This window comes from Anoplopoma fimbria, chromosome 16, assembly GCF_027596085.1.
Source record: "Anoplopoma fimbria isolate UVic2021 breed Golden Eagle Sablefish chromosome 16, Afim_UVic_2022, whole genome shotgun sequence".
NCBI lineage: Eukaryota > Metazoa > Chordata > Actinopteri > Perciformes > Anoplopomatidae > Anoplopoma > Anoplopoma fimbria.
This window is the reverse complement of record NC_072464.1, coordinates 25,103,403-25,121,086: the sequence shown is the minus strand read 5'-3', so window position 1 is coordinate 25,121,086 and position 17,684 is coordinate 25,103,403. Positions and strand designations below refer to the sequence as shown.

Here is a 17,684-nt window from a genome sequence, read left to right as displayed (position 1 = left end):
GGCTAATGCTAATGCTAGCCTAGCCTAGCTCACCTAGCTAGCAGCAGCGGGACAAAGAGCCGCTGAGCCGTGCGGGTCCATGCCGCCACCATGCCCGTGCTACTGTTCCTCATAGACACGTCGGCCTCCATGAACCAGCGCACTCACCTGGGCCCCACCTACCTGGACGTGGCGAAGGGCGCCGTGGAGACGTTCATGAAGGTACTGTGCCAACATGTTGGGACGCGGCCCGCCTGCGGCCTGTGGTAACGCTCTCTGTCCCCACAGCTCCGCGGCAGAGACCCGGCCAGCAGAGGGGACCGCTACATGCTGGTCAGCTACGAGGACCTGCCGCAAGGGATCAAGGTAGTGTGTGTTTGGTGTCCACCTCCTCCTCTCCTCCTCTTCCTCCTCTCACCTCCTCCTCCTCCTCTCTCCTCCTCATCATCAGCTACAGTCTACAGGAAACACAACAACAGCACTGAACCTCCAGGAGGAGCCTTTCAGACCCCTTTATAAAAACATGGCCGACATTTTGTTTCACTGTGAGCAGCAAGGAACTCTGGGTATTTATACAGCGAGGGGGAGGAGGGAGGGGGGGCACACACATATACACACACACAGAGACACACACAGACACTCAGAGACACAGAGACACAGACACACAGAGACACATACATACACACAGAGACACACACAGACACTCAGAGACACACATACATACACAGAGACAGAGACACATATACACACACAGAGACACATATACACACACACAGAGACAGAGACACATATACACACACACAAAGACACACATACACACACACAGAGACAGACATACACACATACATACATACATACATACATACATACAGAGACAGAGACACATATACACACACACAGAGACACATATACACACACACAGAGACAGACACTCAGAGACACACATACAGACATACACACAGACAGAGACACATATACACACACATGTACACACACAGAGACAGACACTCAGAGACACACATACATACATACACACACAGACACTCAGAGACACACATACACACACACACACACATATACACACAGACAGAGACACATATACACACACAGACACACACACACAGATACATACACACAGACACACACACAAAGATACAGAGACACACACAGATACATAGACACACAGAGACACACACAGATAAATTAAGATAAGATAATCTTTTATTAGTCCCTCAGCGGGGACATTTACAGGGTTACAGCAGCATAGAGGATAGTGCAAACAAGAGACATAGTAAAGAAACAAGTATTATAAATAAGTAAATAAGCAATAAAAAAACAGTAAAGAATCCACAGTAACTGAAATATTATATATACAGACAGAAACTATTATAACTATTATTGCACAGTGTATTAGTGTCATGTGGTCTACTGGGAGCAGAGCTGGTAAGATAAGATAATCCTTTACATTTACAGGATTCCAGCAGCATAGATATAGTGCAAACAAGGTACATAGTAGAAAAAAACAAACAAGTATTTTAAATAAGTATGTAAGAAAAAGAAAAATCCACAATAACTTAAAAAAAAAAATCTTATAAAGACAGACAGAATAACTATAGTTATAGTATTGCACAGTGTATTTGTATTGCACAGATTTACTAGTGTTTTGTTTTGTGGTCTACTTTTTTGTGGATACTCTAGGGATGGAGGATTATGACAAACAAAGTTAATGTTTAATATATGCAGTTCAGCAGAGACTTCTGTTAGCTGCTAGTTACATTACATTAGTCATTTAGCAGACGCTTTTATCCAAAGCGACTTACAGGAAGTGTATTCAACATAGGTATTCAAGAGAACTACTAGTCACCAGAAGTCATCAGTGCATCTCCTTTCTTAAACAAGCATCTAAGAGCAGAAACCAGAGCAAAAGTACAGAAACAAACTAATATGAATACAATAAGTGCAACAAACTAATACGAGTCTCAGGCTCCCTCCATCAACGCTCAATACATATTTATAAAGATAGAATAAATGTCTAAAAAATCAAATCAATGAAAGTAAAAAAAAATAAATAAATGAGTGTAAATTCAAATAAAATAAGGGATAAATTATAAAATCAATAAAGTAATATAAATTAGAAAGTAAATTCAAATATATAAATGATTTAAACTACATAGATATACAGTTTAATATGCAGTTCAGCATACTATATATTTTTTTATATATATATATTTTTAATATATATATATATATATTTGTTATATATATTAAGTACGAGGTAAAGTGAGCTCAACATTCTTTATTCTATTGATACATTTATTAAGACATAACTCTTATTGGTTTCATGTTACTGAAGTAAATGGAAAAAGGAAAAAAAGCAGCATTATTGATGCATTCAGAGTTATTAGAAGAAACCCTTTAGCTATTTCATTTTATATATATATATTAGCTTTACATTCTGTTAACATTGTTTACACGTTTTCTAAAGAGACCTCTACTGATGATTTATCACTCACCACATATATTTGTACATTTTCTACTCAAACAGACAAAACAAAAACTAGTTTAGATCAAATTGCTTTTGAAGTTGCTGGTTGCATCAGAGAGGAAGCAACCTTTCTAGTATGCTTATGGTTCAGAATGATGATAAAAAGGTAAACAGTGGTGTAGCTGAGGTCATATCTATGTTCTCTGGATATAAAGAACATTTGAACACATTAGTGATTATCGTCACAGTTTGAATGTTAAAATCTGTTCAAGAGTAAAATAAGAAAACAGTTTGGTGTTTGAGGATGAGCAGACTTTATGTGATTTCAACATGTTGATTGTGTTTCTTCAAAAGGCCGGGTGGAAGGAGAGCCATGCCACGTTCATGACGGAGCTGAGGAACCTGCAGGCGACCGGGCTCACCGCCATCGGCACCTCGCTGAGGACGGCATTCGATTTGCTCAACCTCAATAGATTAGTGACGGGGATAGACAACTATGGACAGGTACGTAGAGAGGAGGAGCAGGTGATGGAGAGTGATGGTGCTATATGACCCCCCAACCCCACCACGACCCCTGACCCCGGGCCCCAGTCTTACAAGCATCAACCACACTGTGACCCCACACACACTCAGTCATGTGATCACAAACACACAAAGTAAACAAACAGGAACACCTGGTTATTGATTCAGTGACTTCAGTTTGTGTGTTACAGGTGTTGTTAAGAGCTTAGAGTTGGTGTATTTAAAATACTGATATTTAAAATAAGATAATCCTTTATTAGTCCCGCAGCGGGGACATTTACAGGATTACAGCAGCATAGAGGATCGTGCAAACAAGAGACATAGTAAAACAAGATCAAAAATAAGTATTATAAATGAGCAATAAAAAAAACAGTAAAGAATTCACAGTAACTGAAATATTATATATACAGACAGAAACTATTATAACTGTTTGTATTGCACAGTGTATTAGTGACATTGTATTAGTGTCATGTGTTCTGCTGGGAGCAGAGCTGGTTGTGCAGCCTGACAGCAGCAGGAAGGAAGGACCTGCAGTACCTCTCCTTCACCACTGGGGGTGAAGCAGCCGGTGGTGAAGGAGCTGCACAGAGCTGCCAGGGTGTCCTGCATGGGGGGGGGAGGTGTTGTCCATCAGGAATGACAGCTTAGCCGTCATCCTCCTGTCTCCCACTACTTCCACCATATCCAGTGGACACCCCAGCACACTGCTGGCCTTCCTCACAAGCTTGTTGAGTCTCTTCTTGTCAGCTGTCGACATGCTGCTGCTCCAGCAGACCACTGCATAAAAAAATGGCTGATGCCACCACAGAGTCAAAGAAGGTCAGCCTCCTCAGCAGATACAGTCTGCTCTGACCCTTTTTATAAAGTGCATTTGTATGATTAGTCCATTTACCCCCAGATATAATATAAAAGCTCTTCTAGCATCTGCTTATATTAAAAATACTATACTTAATGGTATTTATATTTAATGTTCTACATAATATTAATGTTTGTACAACGAGACCTCTCCCGCTCTGGTGTGAACGTGTCTCTGTACAGCCTTTCTGAATTTAGACATATAATGCTGTAGAACTTTATTTAAAATTGCAGCCTCCTTCATTCTGGACCAGAAAAAACAGAAAGAAATATATTAAGATCACAGACCTCCTTCATAATTATGACAGATCACTGGAGGTCTCGGGTAAAACTAGGTTTGTCTGGAGGTGATGTCGTCAAATACAATCTAAAGGTATTCAGTCTTCCTATTAAAGACAAAGAAAATCAGAGTATTATCAATATAATAATGGTACCTTTCTCTGTATATCACTAATAAAATGCACAATAATGATTGAATCACCAGAAATGCATGAGGAAAAACTTTATTGTCAAGACTAAAATTCAGAGAATGTTAAGAATTAAGAAGAAAATAAACCTGTAAATTAAACAAGCATTTTGATCAAAACGCATCTTTAAAGGTGTCCTGTAGTAAATACGTTTTCTGCTGCTTCTTGTTTCAGCTCTGATGAAGCTGTCAGACTGTAGTGAACTACAGGAGGCTCTGTATCATCAGCATGAACTAAAATCTCATTCTAATAGCTGCGTTCTGTTTTACTCTTCTAATGATCGTTAATCTGACGACACATCAACAGTAAAAGACATCAGATAAAGACATCAGATAAAGACATCAGATAAAGACAACAGATAAAGACAACAGATAAAGACATCAGATAAAGACATCAGATAAAGACATCAGATAAAGATATCAGATAAAGATATCAGATAGAACCATCTCTCCTCGTTCTGGTGAAATGAGCAGGATACCTGCAGACCAGTGCATCCTGCTCTGTTTACTTTGGGCTGTTTGTGTAACCGGACAGATCCATCATTCAGCAGGGACCGCAGTCCAGACCGAGTCCAGGTCCATTAATACCCCCTCACGGTGCTGTCAGGACAGCGTGGCCTCTGTGTGAGTCTGTGGGGAGACGTGCTCCAGTTTAATGGAGTCAGAGGAGAGGTGGATGTCCAGGAGATCTAAAGACTGTTTGATAACCTTCAGTTAAGGTTCAGTCTTTCACACAGCAGCTCTCTTAAGCTTTGGTTATACCTGCACATATGTACGTGCACAGAGGCGTTTGTGCTCCTCATGCTAATCGTTGCATTATTCTCCTCAACACCAGAGAGCGTACAAACAAAATTAACTGTAAAGAATCAAGAAGACAAAGAGTTTAACCGTCAAAACGCCATAAATCAACTTTAACTACAGAGAGGAGGGATTGTAATTATCTGTAAACTCATATCTCATATTCATAAACTACTTTATTACCTTTATACTGTAAAGAAAGAAGTCAAGAATTAAATGTATTATAAAGAAACAAAAGTTGAATATCCTGTAAACTGATTGATTTGGCTGCAAAATATTTACATTAATGAACATTTTGAAGACCTCCAGTTTATAAATCATCTAAAAATGAGTGGTCTTTCTTTGTAAAATCCTCAAACATGTCTGCTCTGATAGCCAAGTTACAAAAAAATGTTTTTCTCGTTGCAGGGAAGGAACCCCTTTTTCCTGGAACCCGCCATCATAATTGCCATCACCGACGGCAACAAGTTGACCAGCGGCGGTGGAGTCCAAGACGAGGTGAGCCGACACCAGGAGCTCTTCATCAAACCCTTTTTATCCGTCACTATGGAGACTGAAATCATGTTCACAGGACAACAAAGTATTTCTAGTAGTTATGATCAGAATCAGAATAATTCCGAGTTATCGATGCTCTCTATAAAGACACCAGACTCCATTCACAAAAACAGTCATTTTAACCTCTTAAAAGTCTCTGGTCGACTGCTGCCTCCATCTGTTAGTGTGTTTGTGTTATTGTGTGACTTTGATGAATCTGAATGAACCCTTTAAAACATAATTTATCTAAGAAACAGTCCAAAACCCAAAGATATTCAATTAAACAGCAAATCAGAAATGTATCACAATTGAGAATCAAAGCATGAATCAGTTTTTCAGCAATTTTTCATCTTTCTGAATCTGTTTTTGGTAAACTTGGTTAATTTAATACATGAAGGCACCTCATCAATATTCCCGTAAAAAGTCTAAATCAACCTGTTAATACTAAAAGCAGAGCGACCTCCTCCATGTCTCTGGTCCTGATTCTTTATTTATTCTTTACCGCTCCGTCCTCTCCAGCTCCACCTTCCTCTCACCACACCGCTGCCCGGTAGCGAGCTGACCAAGGAGCCGTTCCGCTGGGACCAACGTCTGTTCGCTCTGGTGCTGCGCATCGCTGGAAACGCCTCAGTGGAGCCCGAACCCCTCGGCGGCGTCCCGCCAGACGATTCTCCCATCACCCCCATGTGTGAGGTCACTGGAGGTTGGTCAATGTGTATTATTACAAGTCTTCTTCAATACAGCATGATGTTCATTCAGTAAATGATGCTCCATTTAGAGTCAAACAGACCATAAAGCAGGGGATGCTTTGGGGCGGGGCTACACACTGATTGACAGGTCGACACCAGAGACGTATACGGCGTCTCTACGTCACTCCTCCTCAGTCCATATATGGTCACTTTGTGTTTAGTGTTTGCAAAAAAACCAAGATGGCGAAATAGCTGAACACAAGGCTTCAAAACATCAGTCCACAATGACTACAATGTCCACTTCTCACAAACAGCCTATGATTATAAGTCTAAAGTTCCTCCACTGAGTCATTTTACTCGTAATGAAGAGAACTACGTTGGTAGAATGTCTGCAGCTCTGAGAACTCATCATTTATTTTGAGTTGATTATAGTGCAGTCTGAAAGAAGAGGGCGTTTAGAGAAACAATCTGGAAGATATTCAAACAGACATGAACCTTTTCAAATAATCATACAAACAGTCCAACAAGAATATAAATTCAATTGGGGAATTATTGATAAAGCATTTGTAGGTCTTTCTTACCTTCGTCCCAGACGAAAGACATTAAAATACGCTGAGATCATCTGTGCTTTCAGTCACAAAGAACAGACAGTTATTTGTGACAGAGTAATATAATAAGTCTGTTTTGTATAAACATGACAGACATCTTCTCCTGGCAGTGACACGAGCCTCAACATGCTGAGACGAGCTCAAAGTATTTATAACAGCAGATCAAAATAGCTGTTTTTATCTAAGCACACACTTAAAGCGTCTCTATGGAACCAAGGATTTCTTTGGCAGCTGTTTTCTCCCCCCGAGCTTCTCCTTGTTCACAGTTACCTGTGTTTACAGGTGTGTTACTGGGACCCAGTATACAAACACAGTATACAAACACAGTCTGCTCTGGTTTGAACCTCTCCAGGAGTAAAAGTTGATTAAGCTCAGATGTTCCAACGGCTCCACGATTGAAACTGTAACCTTTTTAAATTTAACATCAAGATTTTAAGAACCGTCAGAATTATAACAATCTGACGATATTGACGTTTTTTACAGCTTCTGGCTTTAATACACGTTGTGGGATTGGTGATTGTTTAAAAATCACAATCACCAATCTCTCACAGAGAGCAGATCCCAGCTCAGTGGTGCTGAACAGATCGTGAATCAGCTCCATTGTCACTGACAGTCCACTGAACATTACTGCTGACTGAAGACCCTGACACAAAGCCACGGCCGTTTGAAACCAGTCAGTGAACGGGTGCACAGCGAGGTCATCAGCGGTGAAGCTGGAGGCAGTAAATGACCAGAGGGATGATTTAGAATGATCAGGTGTAGCTTTGTAAGACGGCGTGTCGTTTCATCACCCTCAGCGCCACAAAGACTGATTCTGGAACAGATCCTCTAAAAACTCACAGCTTCAGAGCTACGCTACATGCTAATATCCCTGTTAGCATGAGGGTAAAGGACTGATGCAGCGCTGTAAATATGTTGAGTAGAGAGCGCTTGTACTTCTAGTCTGCAGGGTTTTGAATGTAACTAAGAGATCTCTACATTTAAATCATGCTTTTACATATTTATTTAGTTTTATAGATCATTTCACAGCCGTTAGCGGGAGGCAAAACAAAGCAAGGACTAGAGACGAATGGACATCACCTCAGAGTAATAGACTAGAGTTACACATTAAAATATCTTCTTGCTGTGTTGCTGATGCCAGAATCAATATCTCATACATTTGAGATGACAAACTGTGATTTTGAGGCTCTAGCAAGCTACATTAACGATGAAGCATCTCAGAGATGGAGAGAAATGTTGCTCATAGTTTGGCTTAGCACTGCTAATAGATGGAGAGACGGCCACAGACCTTGTTGTGAGCAGCTTTCTTAAGGATCTACTTTCTTTCTACCAAACTACAGTCACCAACCGTATCACCGCTAGCTCATTTAGCACCACTGAGCTAGATAACGTTTAATGTTTACATCTCACGCTGCCTCCAGCCTCTCGTCCACGAGTAGATGAGCGGTGATACGGTTGGCCGATGTATTTGGGGAGAAGGAAAATAGTTCCTAGTGTCCTAGTTCCATTATATAACAAAGACAAATCCATATGAACGATATCTGCAACACTCAGCTACTCACACCAAAACTATTTAGATCAATAAATAAAACTAGAATAGAATATGTAGATTTGGGGTGAACTATCCCCTTTAAAACTGTTAAAACTTAAATATATTCTCGTTTCAGCTTTAATAAATGTAAAGCTCCTGTTCATCTTGTTCACATGTCGAGGTCTTTGTTTGAATAATCTGTGTGTGTGTGTGTTGCAGGACGTTCCTACAGCGTGTTCTCTCAGCGGATGTTGAATCAGTGTCTGGAGTCTCTGGTGCAGAAGATCCAGAGTGGAGTGGTGATCAACTTTGAGAAGACCGGACCGGATCCTCCTCCTTTAGAGGGTGAGCGACTCCTCCGTTTGTCCTCGTGACTTTTTATTCCTGACTCTTCTTCTGACCTCACAAACACGGTGACTTCATCTTCCTGTGTCTCTGTCCGTGTCGTTCCAGACGCTCCAGCTGAGGCGCTGAAGTCCGGTCCACAGACGTGGCATTGCTGTCACAAGCTGATCTACGTCCGACCCAACCCTAAAACCGGGGTCCCCATCGGTCACTGGCCGATCCCCGAGGCCTTCTGGCCGGACCAGAACTCCCCCACGCTGGTAAGGAACTCTTAAAATGTATCGTTTGACCTTTCACCTTTTAATAACACCATTTAAAGGGTTTATATGTAACATTTCTGCATTATGTCTAAAAACCACTGGACCTTTGTTGATAACATTATATTAAACATTTCCAACGATTATCAATTTTTAAGTGTCTTTATGATCTGACAACGCTGCGTTTATATAGAGGACGACACCCAGAAACATTGTGATGATTGAGAGGGATTATTGTTGTAACATCTTATACATAGTTTTAAAATATTCGATTTTAAACAAAGAAACCGTAAAATCGATGCATGAAAAGTTTTACAAAGCTTAAGAAATGACATGAAGTGAGAAAACAGAAACCACAGTGATATCATTTTTATCATATTCTCATGGACTATAACAGTATTAACCTCTGTAACCCCCCAGCCCCCCCGCTCAGCACACCCCCACGTTCGGTTCTCCTGTCTGGACGCGGAGCCAATGGTCATCGATAAGGTTCCCTTCGACAAATACGAGCTGGAGCCGTCGCCTCTCACGCAGTACATCCTGGAGAGGAAGAGCCCACACACCTGCTGGCAGGTAAAGATACACAACAAACACGTTCCATCTATGAGGGCTCTGACCTTTGAACCTAGTGGTTACCATGGTTATTTTTATTCTGAGATGTTCCACCACATTTGTTGTGATTTGATGGAGAGAATTCACCATTTCAAACCCAGATTCAAATGATTATCCATAAGTTTAATTTTTGTTGCACTACAGTAATGCAGGCAGTTTAATACAGTGATGTAAACTCTTACTTAATATTACATTACATTTTAAATACCAGAGATGACAAACGTTCTGCGTGTCGTATGTGTTTGTGTTGTTCCAGGTGTTTGTGTGCAACAGTGCCAAGTACAGCGACCTGGGCCAACCATTCGGCTACCTGAAGGCCAGCACGGCTCTGAACTGTGTCAACCTGTTTGTGATGCCCTACAACTACCCCGTTCTCCTGCCGCTGCTGGGTAAGACTGACAAACGAGGTCTGAATGTCACCGTGTCTGCAGGCCTTTCTGATGATGCTTCTTTTTGAAAATCTATAGTAACGGTGCAACAGATCATAAAACTCACGGTTTGGATCAGCTGAAGAAAAAAAAACCTGATCACGGTTTTTTTGCTTGTGTTTTTTTCTTCATAAAAACATATAGTTCAAATGATAAGGAAATAAAAGATTGTATTTCTTGCTGCTAACGTTACTAGCTCTCCTCCTGTTAGCCGTTAACGGTGCTGCTAACGTTACTAGCTCTCCTGTTGGTTTAAACACAGGTTGGTTGTTTACAATGTAACATTATCAGAGATCAGAGACTAGAAAAGGATAAATGAAGTCCTGATCTCATATTTTACTGAATATTGGAGGATAACGATCGTCAGTAAAACTTTATTTAACTCTGTGATGGTTAACATTAAGGGGGGTTAGTACTGATCACGGATTGACAACTGTCCGTTACACATGGAGTCTATAGTGGAGAACTTTGAGTTCATGTTCTGTACTCATTCCTCAGCTCCTGTAGATAAACCAGTTCATTGAGTGCCATTTAATGTTCAATAACCTTTTTAAACTACACATTTTTCAGTTAATACTTTGATTTTCTTGCAGACGACTTGATCAAAGTGCACAAGTTCAAGCCGACCATCAAATGGCGTCAGTCCTTTGAGAACTACCTGAAGACCATGCCTCCGTATTACATCGGGGTCAGACTTCATCTCTCTTTTTTAAATTCTTCATCGTTCGTTACTCAATGACCTTTCAAAGCTCCGGTCTTTACTGCTGCTCTTCTGTCCCACAGTCCCTGAGGAAGGCTCTGAGGATCATGGGAGCACCCAATCTGCTCGCCGACAACATGGAGTACGGCCTGAGCTACAGCGTGGTGTCCTACCTGAAGAAGCTCAGCCAACAGGTGAGGAGCCGGGAGGTTCTGTCTCGATACCTCAAATCACAGAAAAGCCTCTTAAACTGGAACACAAAAATACTATGAATACGAGGTTGTTTTTGCTTGTAATAAGTAATTGTCACATTTCAAACTGTCAAGAAAATGACCAGATGACTGATGGTCGGTGTCAAACACTAAGACACTACTAACACAACAAGACAAACACTTTCCGATGACTACTTTCACAATAAAAGTCAGTTAAATGCTTTTAATGTGAAGCTGCAGCAGCAGGAAATGTTCAGTTTGCATCGGCAGTAACTTAACATGTTGTTTTTTACCCACGGATACCCAGTTCATAATACTTCAAATATTGCAATACTTCATCAGTGGGCTCAATCACTCAATTAATTTGCTCCCATCTGCAGTCAAAAATGGAGTACGACCGTCTGATCGCTTTGATCGGTAAGAAGCAGCCGCCGGAGGCCGGCATCAAGGTGCGATGGCGAGGAGGAGGAGGCGTGTCTCTGGCCCAGAGGAGGGACTTCATCCAGCGGCTGCAGAGTCTCTCTGGAGACGCTCCCACTCCGCCCATGGAGCTCAACCCCAAAGAGTTCCAGGGCTTCCAGCTGGCTCTGCTCAACAAGGTGACTTGTGTTGTTATTAATATTCATGTTCCCTACAGCAGGCGGGTCTTATCCAGCGTTCAAGGCTATATCTACCAGAAATAATGTAATTTGTAGATATCCCTAAAATGATCTATATAGATAGATAGATAGATAGATCATGTCTCAATGAAAACGACCTTCTTTCCTGTCCGACTGTAAACCTCTTAACCTTTCATGTGTCGTGACGTCATCAGGGTCTGAAGCCTCAGAGCTTCAGGAATCCATACGACATCCCCGAAGCCACCTACTGGATCAGCTGAGCCGGATGAGGAGGAACCTGCTGAACACCAGCGTCTGTACTCTCAGAGGGCACGACTCACCGACGGTACAGACTGGTCCTCTTTAAACCATTTACCTCCAAACAGTCATATACATTAATCTCATCAAAGAAATGAAAGACATTTAATTTATTTAATGATATATTTAATATGTTCATGGTTTGTTTGTCTGAAAGGAAATCCAAAAATATCTTCTTTTTAGATAAAAAAAAATTGACCAAGCTAAAAAAAAACAAAATAACATGGAGTTAAGAATTCACTAGAATATATTTATATATATTTTATATTTATGTATATACAAACTCACATTATTTAGAATCTGTGATATATCTGAATTTGCACAAATGATAAAGAAATGACTTAAAGAGCAAACAAACAGCCAGAGTTGGTTGTTAAAAGTAATTTATCACAAATGTAATAGATTTAGTGCAAAAAAAAAAAAAAAAAAGAGTACAACACTGAATAAATTGATCATTGTAAAACAGAAAAAAGTAAAATTAGAGTGAAATAAATATAATATTTAGTAATACTGAAACTCTAGTATACACATAAGACACTGTATGAAATAAGACGTAATAATAATAAAAACATTGTATTATAAATACATTTTTCTTGTTTCTTGTCCCACTAAGAACTCAGACAGCTAATGTAAACTACAGGTCAATCTAGATTGTTTGGAACAGGTAGTAGAGCTGCCCCCTACCTGTTGGGAGCAGGTATTACACATATCACCTTTATTTTTATTTATTTTTTTAAAGCCAACCATGTAAACCTGTTCCTCCCTGTCTCCGTGTAGACCAGCTCCACAGCGTGCCAATAGCCCAGATGGGAAACTACCAGGATTTCCTGAAAGCTGCTCCTCAGCCTCTACGAGACGCCGACCCGGAGCAGCCCAAACGCCTGCACACGTTCGGGAACCCCTTCAAGCTCGACAAGAAGGTAACGCACCAACCCCTGGTCCTGGTCCTGGTCCTCTTTAACCAGAACCCAGACCCATGGTCCTGGTCCTCTTTAGCGAGGAACCTGATCCCTGGTCCTGGTCCTCTTTAACCAGAACCCAGACCCATGGTCCTGGTCCTCTTTAGCGAGGAACCTGATCCCTGGTCCTGGTCCTCTTTAACCAGTACCAGACTCTGTTATTAACCCAGAACCCTCCCTCCTGTAGGGCATGATGATCGACGAGGCGGATGAGTTTGTGACGGGCCCTCAGAACAAAGGGAAGAGACCCGGAGACAGCAGCAACATGACGGGTGGAGGACCCAAGAGACGGCGCTGCATGTCTCCTCTGCTGCGTCTGGGTCGAGCCTACACCCCTCCAGTGACTCCGCCCGCCAGCCCCCGATCCACAGGTAGATATATACCCACACCTGTCACCTGACCCACTAAAGGATGAGGTATCAGCTTAAATCAGTATCCAGTCCTGAATCCCTGAGGATTAAAAGGTTAACTTCTCCTTCACTGTTAAATCTAACTCTGTCATTGAGGTCCTTCTAAAAGTTTTCTGAAAAACAAATACATTCAACACACTTTGTTGGCTGTGGAAAGAAATTAAAGACATTTCATTTATTTAATGATATATTTAAAATGTTACGCTAAAAAACAAAAATAACATGGAGTTTCAATATGGAAATGTAAGGATTCACTACAATATATTTATATATAAAAATATATATATACATTTAAAAATAAATGTATAACTATATATATTTTTCTATTTATATATATTTCTTTCTATTCATTTATATATATTTTTTTCTATTTTATATATATATATATATATTCTATATATATTTTTTTTTTTTTATGTATATATAAACTCACATTATTTAGAATCTGTGATATATCTGAATTTGCACAAATGATAAAGAAATGACTTAAAGAGCAAACAGACAGCCAGAAGTTTGTTGTTAATAGTAATTTATCACAAATGTAATAGATTATTTTATTTTTTATAGCAGCTTTCGTACAGGGGAGTAGTTTAAAGTGATTTATAACACAAAGAGAAGAAAACCAGAATAAAATATGCAAAACGATATCTGTGACCCTGCAGACATGGACCTGACTGACGGAGCACCCGAACCAGACCTGATCGTGAACCACCTGGACCAGAACCACTACGGCTCAGACGGGGGCTCGGACTCGGAGGCGGAGCTTACCTCGCTGTCGGCCGACCACCAGGAGAACCACGCCGACCCCGAGGACCTCCGGCGCAGCGGCGAGGAGGAGGAGGAGGAAGAGGAGGTTGGGGAGGAAGAGGGGGGTGGGGAGGAAGAGGAGAACGGGCAACTGCAGGCTGGAGAGCTAGAGGCGCCCGACAGCGAGGAAGGGGCGGAGTTTTTGCTGCTGGACGAGCAGCCGCCTCGCTACCTGTCGCCTACGGCTCTGAAGAAACACATTCACATGGAGACGACGAAGGTCAACAACGAGCTGAGGACGCTCATCAACAAGGAGATCAGGAAGCCCGGCAGACGTACGTCACAAATACAACACAACCAGAGATTAATGTCCCAGTTCTAGTTTAGACATCTGAACAAAGAACACGTTAAGAACACTTTAGTACTTTAAGACTTACATGTCATAACAGTATTGATACATAGCAAGGGCAAAAATAACAAAATTAAAGTTATGAATTTGCTAGAAACACCTAAAGTCGTGTTGTCACTGTAACAAAGGTCCTTAAAGACACATACAAGGGTTTCCTTTGTGTTCAGTCTGTGTTCTTTTATAATAATAACTTTATTTATATAGCACCTTTAAAGACAGAGTGTACAAAGTGCTTCGGCAGACGGGGCAGCAAAAGCAAGACAATTAAACAAAAGAAAGTTTAGACCGATGAAGGTGAGACTTCCACCCTGATGAAGATCAAACATACAAGAGATGAAACAATAGAAACAATCCATAGGATAAAACTAAACTAAGAAATAAAATGAAATAACAAGTGAGAATCAATAAAATGAAATAGATAAACATAAAATAGTATATGAAAACATAATTTTATTTATGAACATAATGATGAATATTTAAATATAATTCATATATTTTGCATTTGATCCAACCATTAAAAAGTAAAGCAACGAGGTTTCTAAACAATAAAAAACATTACTTTATATCAGATAATGTCAAAGATTTTTATTATAATTTCATTATTTCTGACCTATGATGGTCGTTGTATGAACTGAGACCAACCAATCAGAGCAGAGCAGGTGTGTGAGTTGACAGACAGTCGTGACTGGATTAAGTAACCCAGCTGTGATTTAAATCTATATTTAAATTATTGTCTTTCTGTTCCAGACTACGAAAAGATCTTCCTCCTCCTGAAGCAGATCCAGGGCACTCTGGAAACCCGACTCATCTTCCTCCAGAACGTCATCAAAGAGGCAGCCAGGTAACCGTGACTGTCTTACCTTCTCTGTCTTCAGATTAAGATCAGCAGCTGACGTATTAAAACTGTCAAAATGTTTTTTAATCATCTGAACTCCAAAACCAGCCGGCGGGACTGGAAACCATGTTTTCTTAAAACCGTCGCCAAAACTACACCGTTTATTCTAACCATTATCATTAGATTTTCATCTTTCCAACTGTCCTTGAACCCATCATATGCAACAAATGCTTCCCTACATGTCAACGTTTATCACAGCCAGAAGCTGTAAAATATGGCATTGTAGTCAGATTTTCATCTTTCCAACTGTCCTTGAACACATCATATGCGACGAACAATTTCCCCCGACGTGTCCCAAAGCGTCCCATCTTTCCCCCTTAACAACTTTAAACAATCGCCAAAAGTACAACCTATAGGGGTCCCGACGGATCCCATGGTGTCCCGACGTGTCCCATCGGGGTCCTATCGTGTCCCATCAGGGTCCTATCGTGTCCCATCAGGGTCCCATCGGGGTCCTATCGTGTCCCATCAGGGTCCTATCGGGGTCCTATCGTATATGTTCCAATGTGTCCCAAAATCTTGTCCCAACGTGTCCTGCCATGTCTCTGCATGTCCAGATACATTTCGACGTGTCCCAGAGCATCCCAACACACACCCATCGGGTCCCGACGTGTCCCTTTAGGTCCCGTGTTGGATAAATAGATTCCATCGTTTAATTATTTTTTGTAAAATAAGGATCAAATACATTTAACTTGCGTTTTCTTTTTTTATGATTTTGTCATTCTAACTGTTCTGCACTAAAGACATGTTTGAGTTCTCTCTACTTCTAGTCAGAGGACGTTTATATTTCAGTAAAAGTCAACATTTGTTTTTCTCGTTTGTCTTCAGGTTCAAGAAGCGCGTTCTCATCGAGCAGCTGGAGAACTTCCTAGAGGAGATCCACAACAGATCCCTGAACATGAACCACGTGGACTCTCTCTGAGACCGGATCACCTAAGAAACTGGACTCACTGCTCATGGACTTCCTGTCCCCCCACAACCCCCCCAACGGAGACACGCGGCGTTACTGATGGTGGTGTTGGTTTGCACCCAGTTTAAAGGAGACAGTGTTGACCAGGAGGAGGAGGTCTGTGGACTCGTTCCTCTCGACTCTACTCCGCTTCAATGTCCTTAAAAAGATGAGTGTGTTGAACGTGGAGGCGGAGTCATTGAGGAGGCGGAGTCAGGTGGTGTGTTTGGTATCTCAGGGTCAAACACATGAAGCTCTGAGGTTCATGTTGGTGTCCTTCCTGTCTCTACACTCCACTAACTGAAGCGCTCCGGAGCTCCTGAAGGAGTTCAGCTCGTGTTTAAATCTGACGGACTGAAGATCAACGAGATGGAGTCGTAACTTTAATAACTATAATAAATGTTTTTTCTGAGAGATGAACTTTAGATCTTTGGTTTAGACAAACAGCTCAGGAACTCACAGCTTCACACTCAGCAATAACATTCTGATTTACCTTCATTTCATCCTCAAACAGTCCATCAACCCGACGTCTCGACGGGTCTTAATGTGTCCCATCGTGTCCCGACGGGTCCTACAGTGTCCCAACGGTCCCACAGTGTCCCGACTGGTTCTATTGGTGTCCCGACGCGTCCCAACATGTTCCAATGTGTCCCAAAATCTTGTCCCAACGTGTCCTGCCATGTCTCTGCAGGTCCAGATGAATTTTGACGTGTCCCAACAGGTCCCATCGGGTCCCTTTAGATCCCGACGCCTCTCTTTAGGTCCCGACTTGTCCCAACATGTCCCATCGAGCTGCCAAATCCCCTCCACCCCCCCGCCGTGAATCTCAACCCGACGTCTCGTAGCGTTGAAAGCACTTGTGTACATTTGAGAATGTTTATTTAATGTAATTTAAAAGAAGCTTTTTTTCTGTCGGTCTTGTTAAATCTTCTCAAATCTACACAAACGGTCTGAAAGAAGGTGAAGAGCGTGTTTGTGATTCAGCCTCTTCTGGGTCGGGGACCAAAAACCTGCCATACTTTGTCTTTGTGTGTGAAGAGGCGGCTACCAAAAGAGTATTTTGAATACACTGTAAAGATGTAAATAACCCTAGAGAACTTATTTAAAGAGAATGTTCAGAGGAAAACGGCCTTTTTGTAAGTATTTCCATGAATAAAGTTTCTATTTTACACTGTGAAGGGCCGTGTAAATAAAGTGTTGTGTAAAGACCAGACTCCGCGTTTCATTATAATATACTAGTATATATATATATATATATATATATATATACTACAACTACTACTATATAATGAAGGACCAAAACACGGAGCGTAAAAACATGTATTAAAATTTTATTTACAGACATTTACAAAAATAATTTCCCTCTTCTTGAAGTTT

The 17,684-nt window shown here is 41.1% G+C and overlaps 1 protein-coding gene across 1 annotated transcript in view; it reads left to right on the top strand.

Annotated features, from left to right (window-relative positions):
* Nucleotides 1-17,552, top strand: part of ints6 (integrator complex subunit 6) — a 17,752-nt gene extending 200 nt beyond the window's left edge. Inside the window, 19 exon segments of the mRNA XM_054615300.1 lie at nt 1-201; nt 268-345; nt 2,819-2,968; nt 5,514-5,603; nt 6,159-6,342; nt 8,687-8,812; nt 8,921-9,072; nt 9,490-9,642; nt 9,938-10,070; nt 10,703-10,797; nt 10,893-11,003; nt 11,402-11,620; nt 11,836-11,869; nt 11,872-11,966; nt 12,721-12,858; nt 13,085-13,268; nt 13,970-14,389; nt 15,211-15,304; nt 16,187-17,552. The exon segment at nt 1-201 is cut by the window's left edge and continues 200 nt beyond it. Coding sequence (XP_054471275.1) covers nt 91-201; nt 268-345; nt 2,819-2,968; nt 5,514-5,603; nt 6,159-6,342; nt 8,687-8,812; nt 8,921-9,072; nt 9,490-9,642; nt 9,938-10,070; nt 10,703-10,797; nt 10,893-11,003; nt 11,402-11,620; nt 11,836-11,869; nt 11,872-11,966; nt 12,721-12,858; nt 13,085-13,268; nt 13,970-14,389; nt 15,211-15,304; nt 16,187-16,280 — 2,661 coding nt within the window. The 5' untranslated portion in view covers nt 1-90 and the 3' untranslated portion in view covers nt 16,281-17,552.
* Nucleotides 17,553-17,684: the final 132 nt, after the last annotated feature.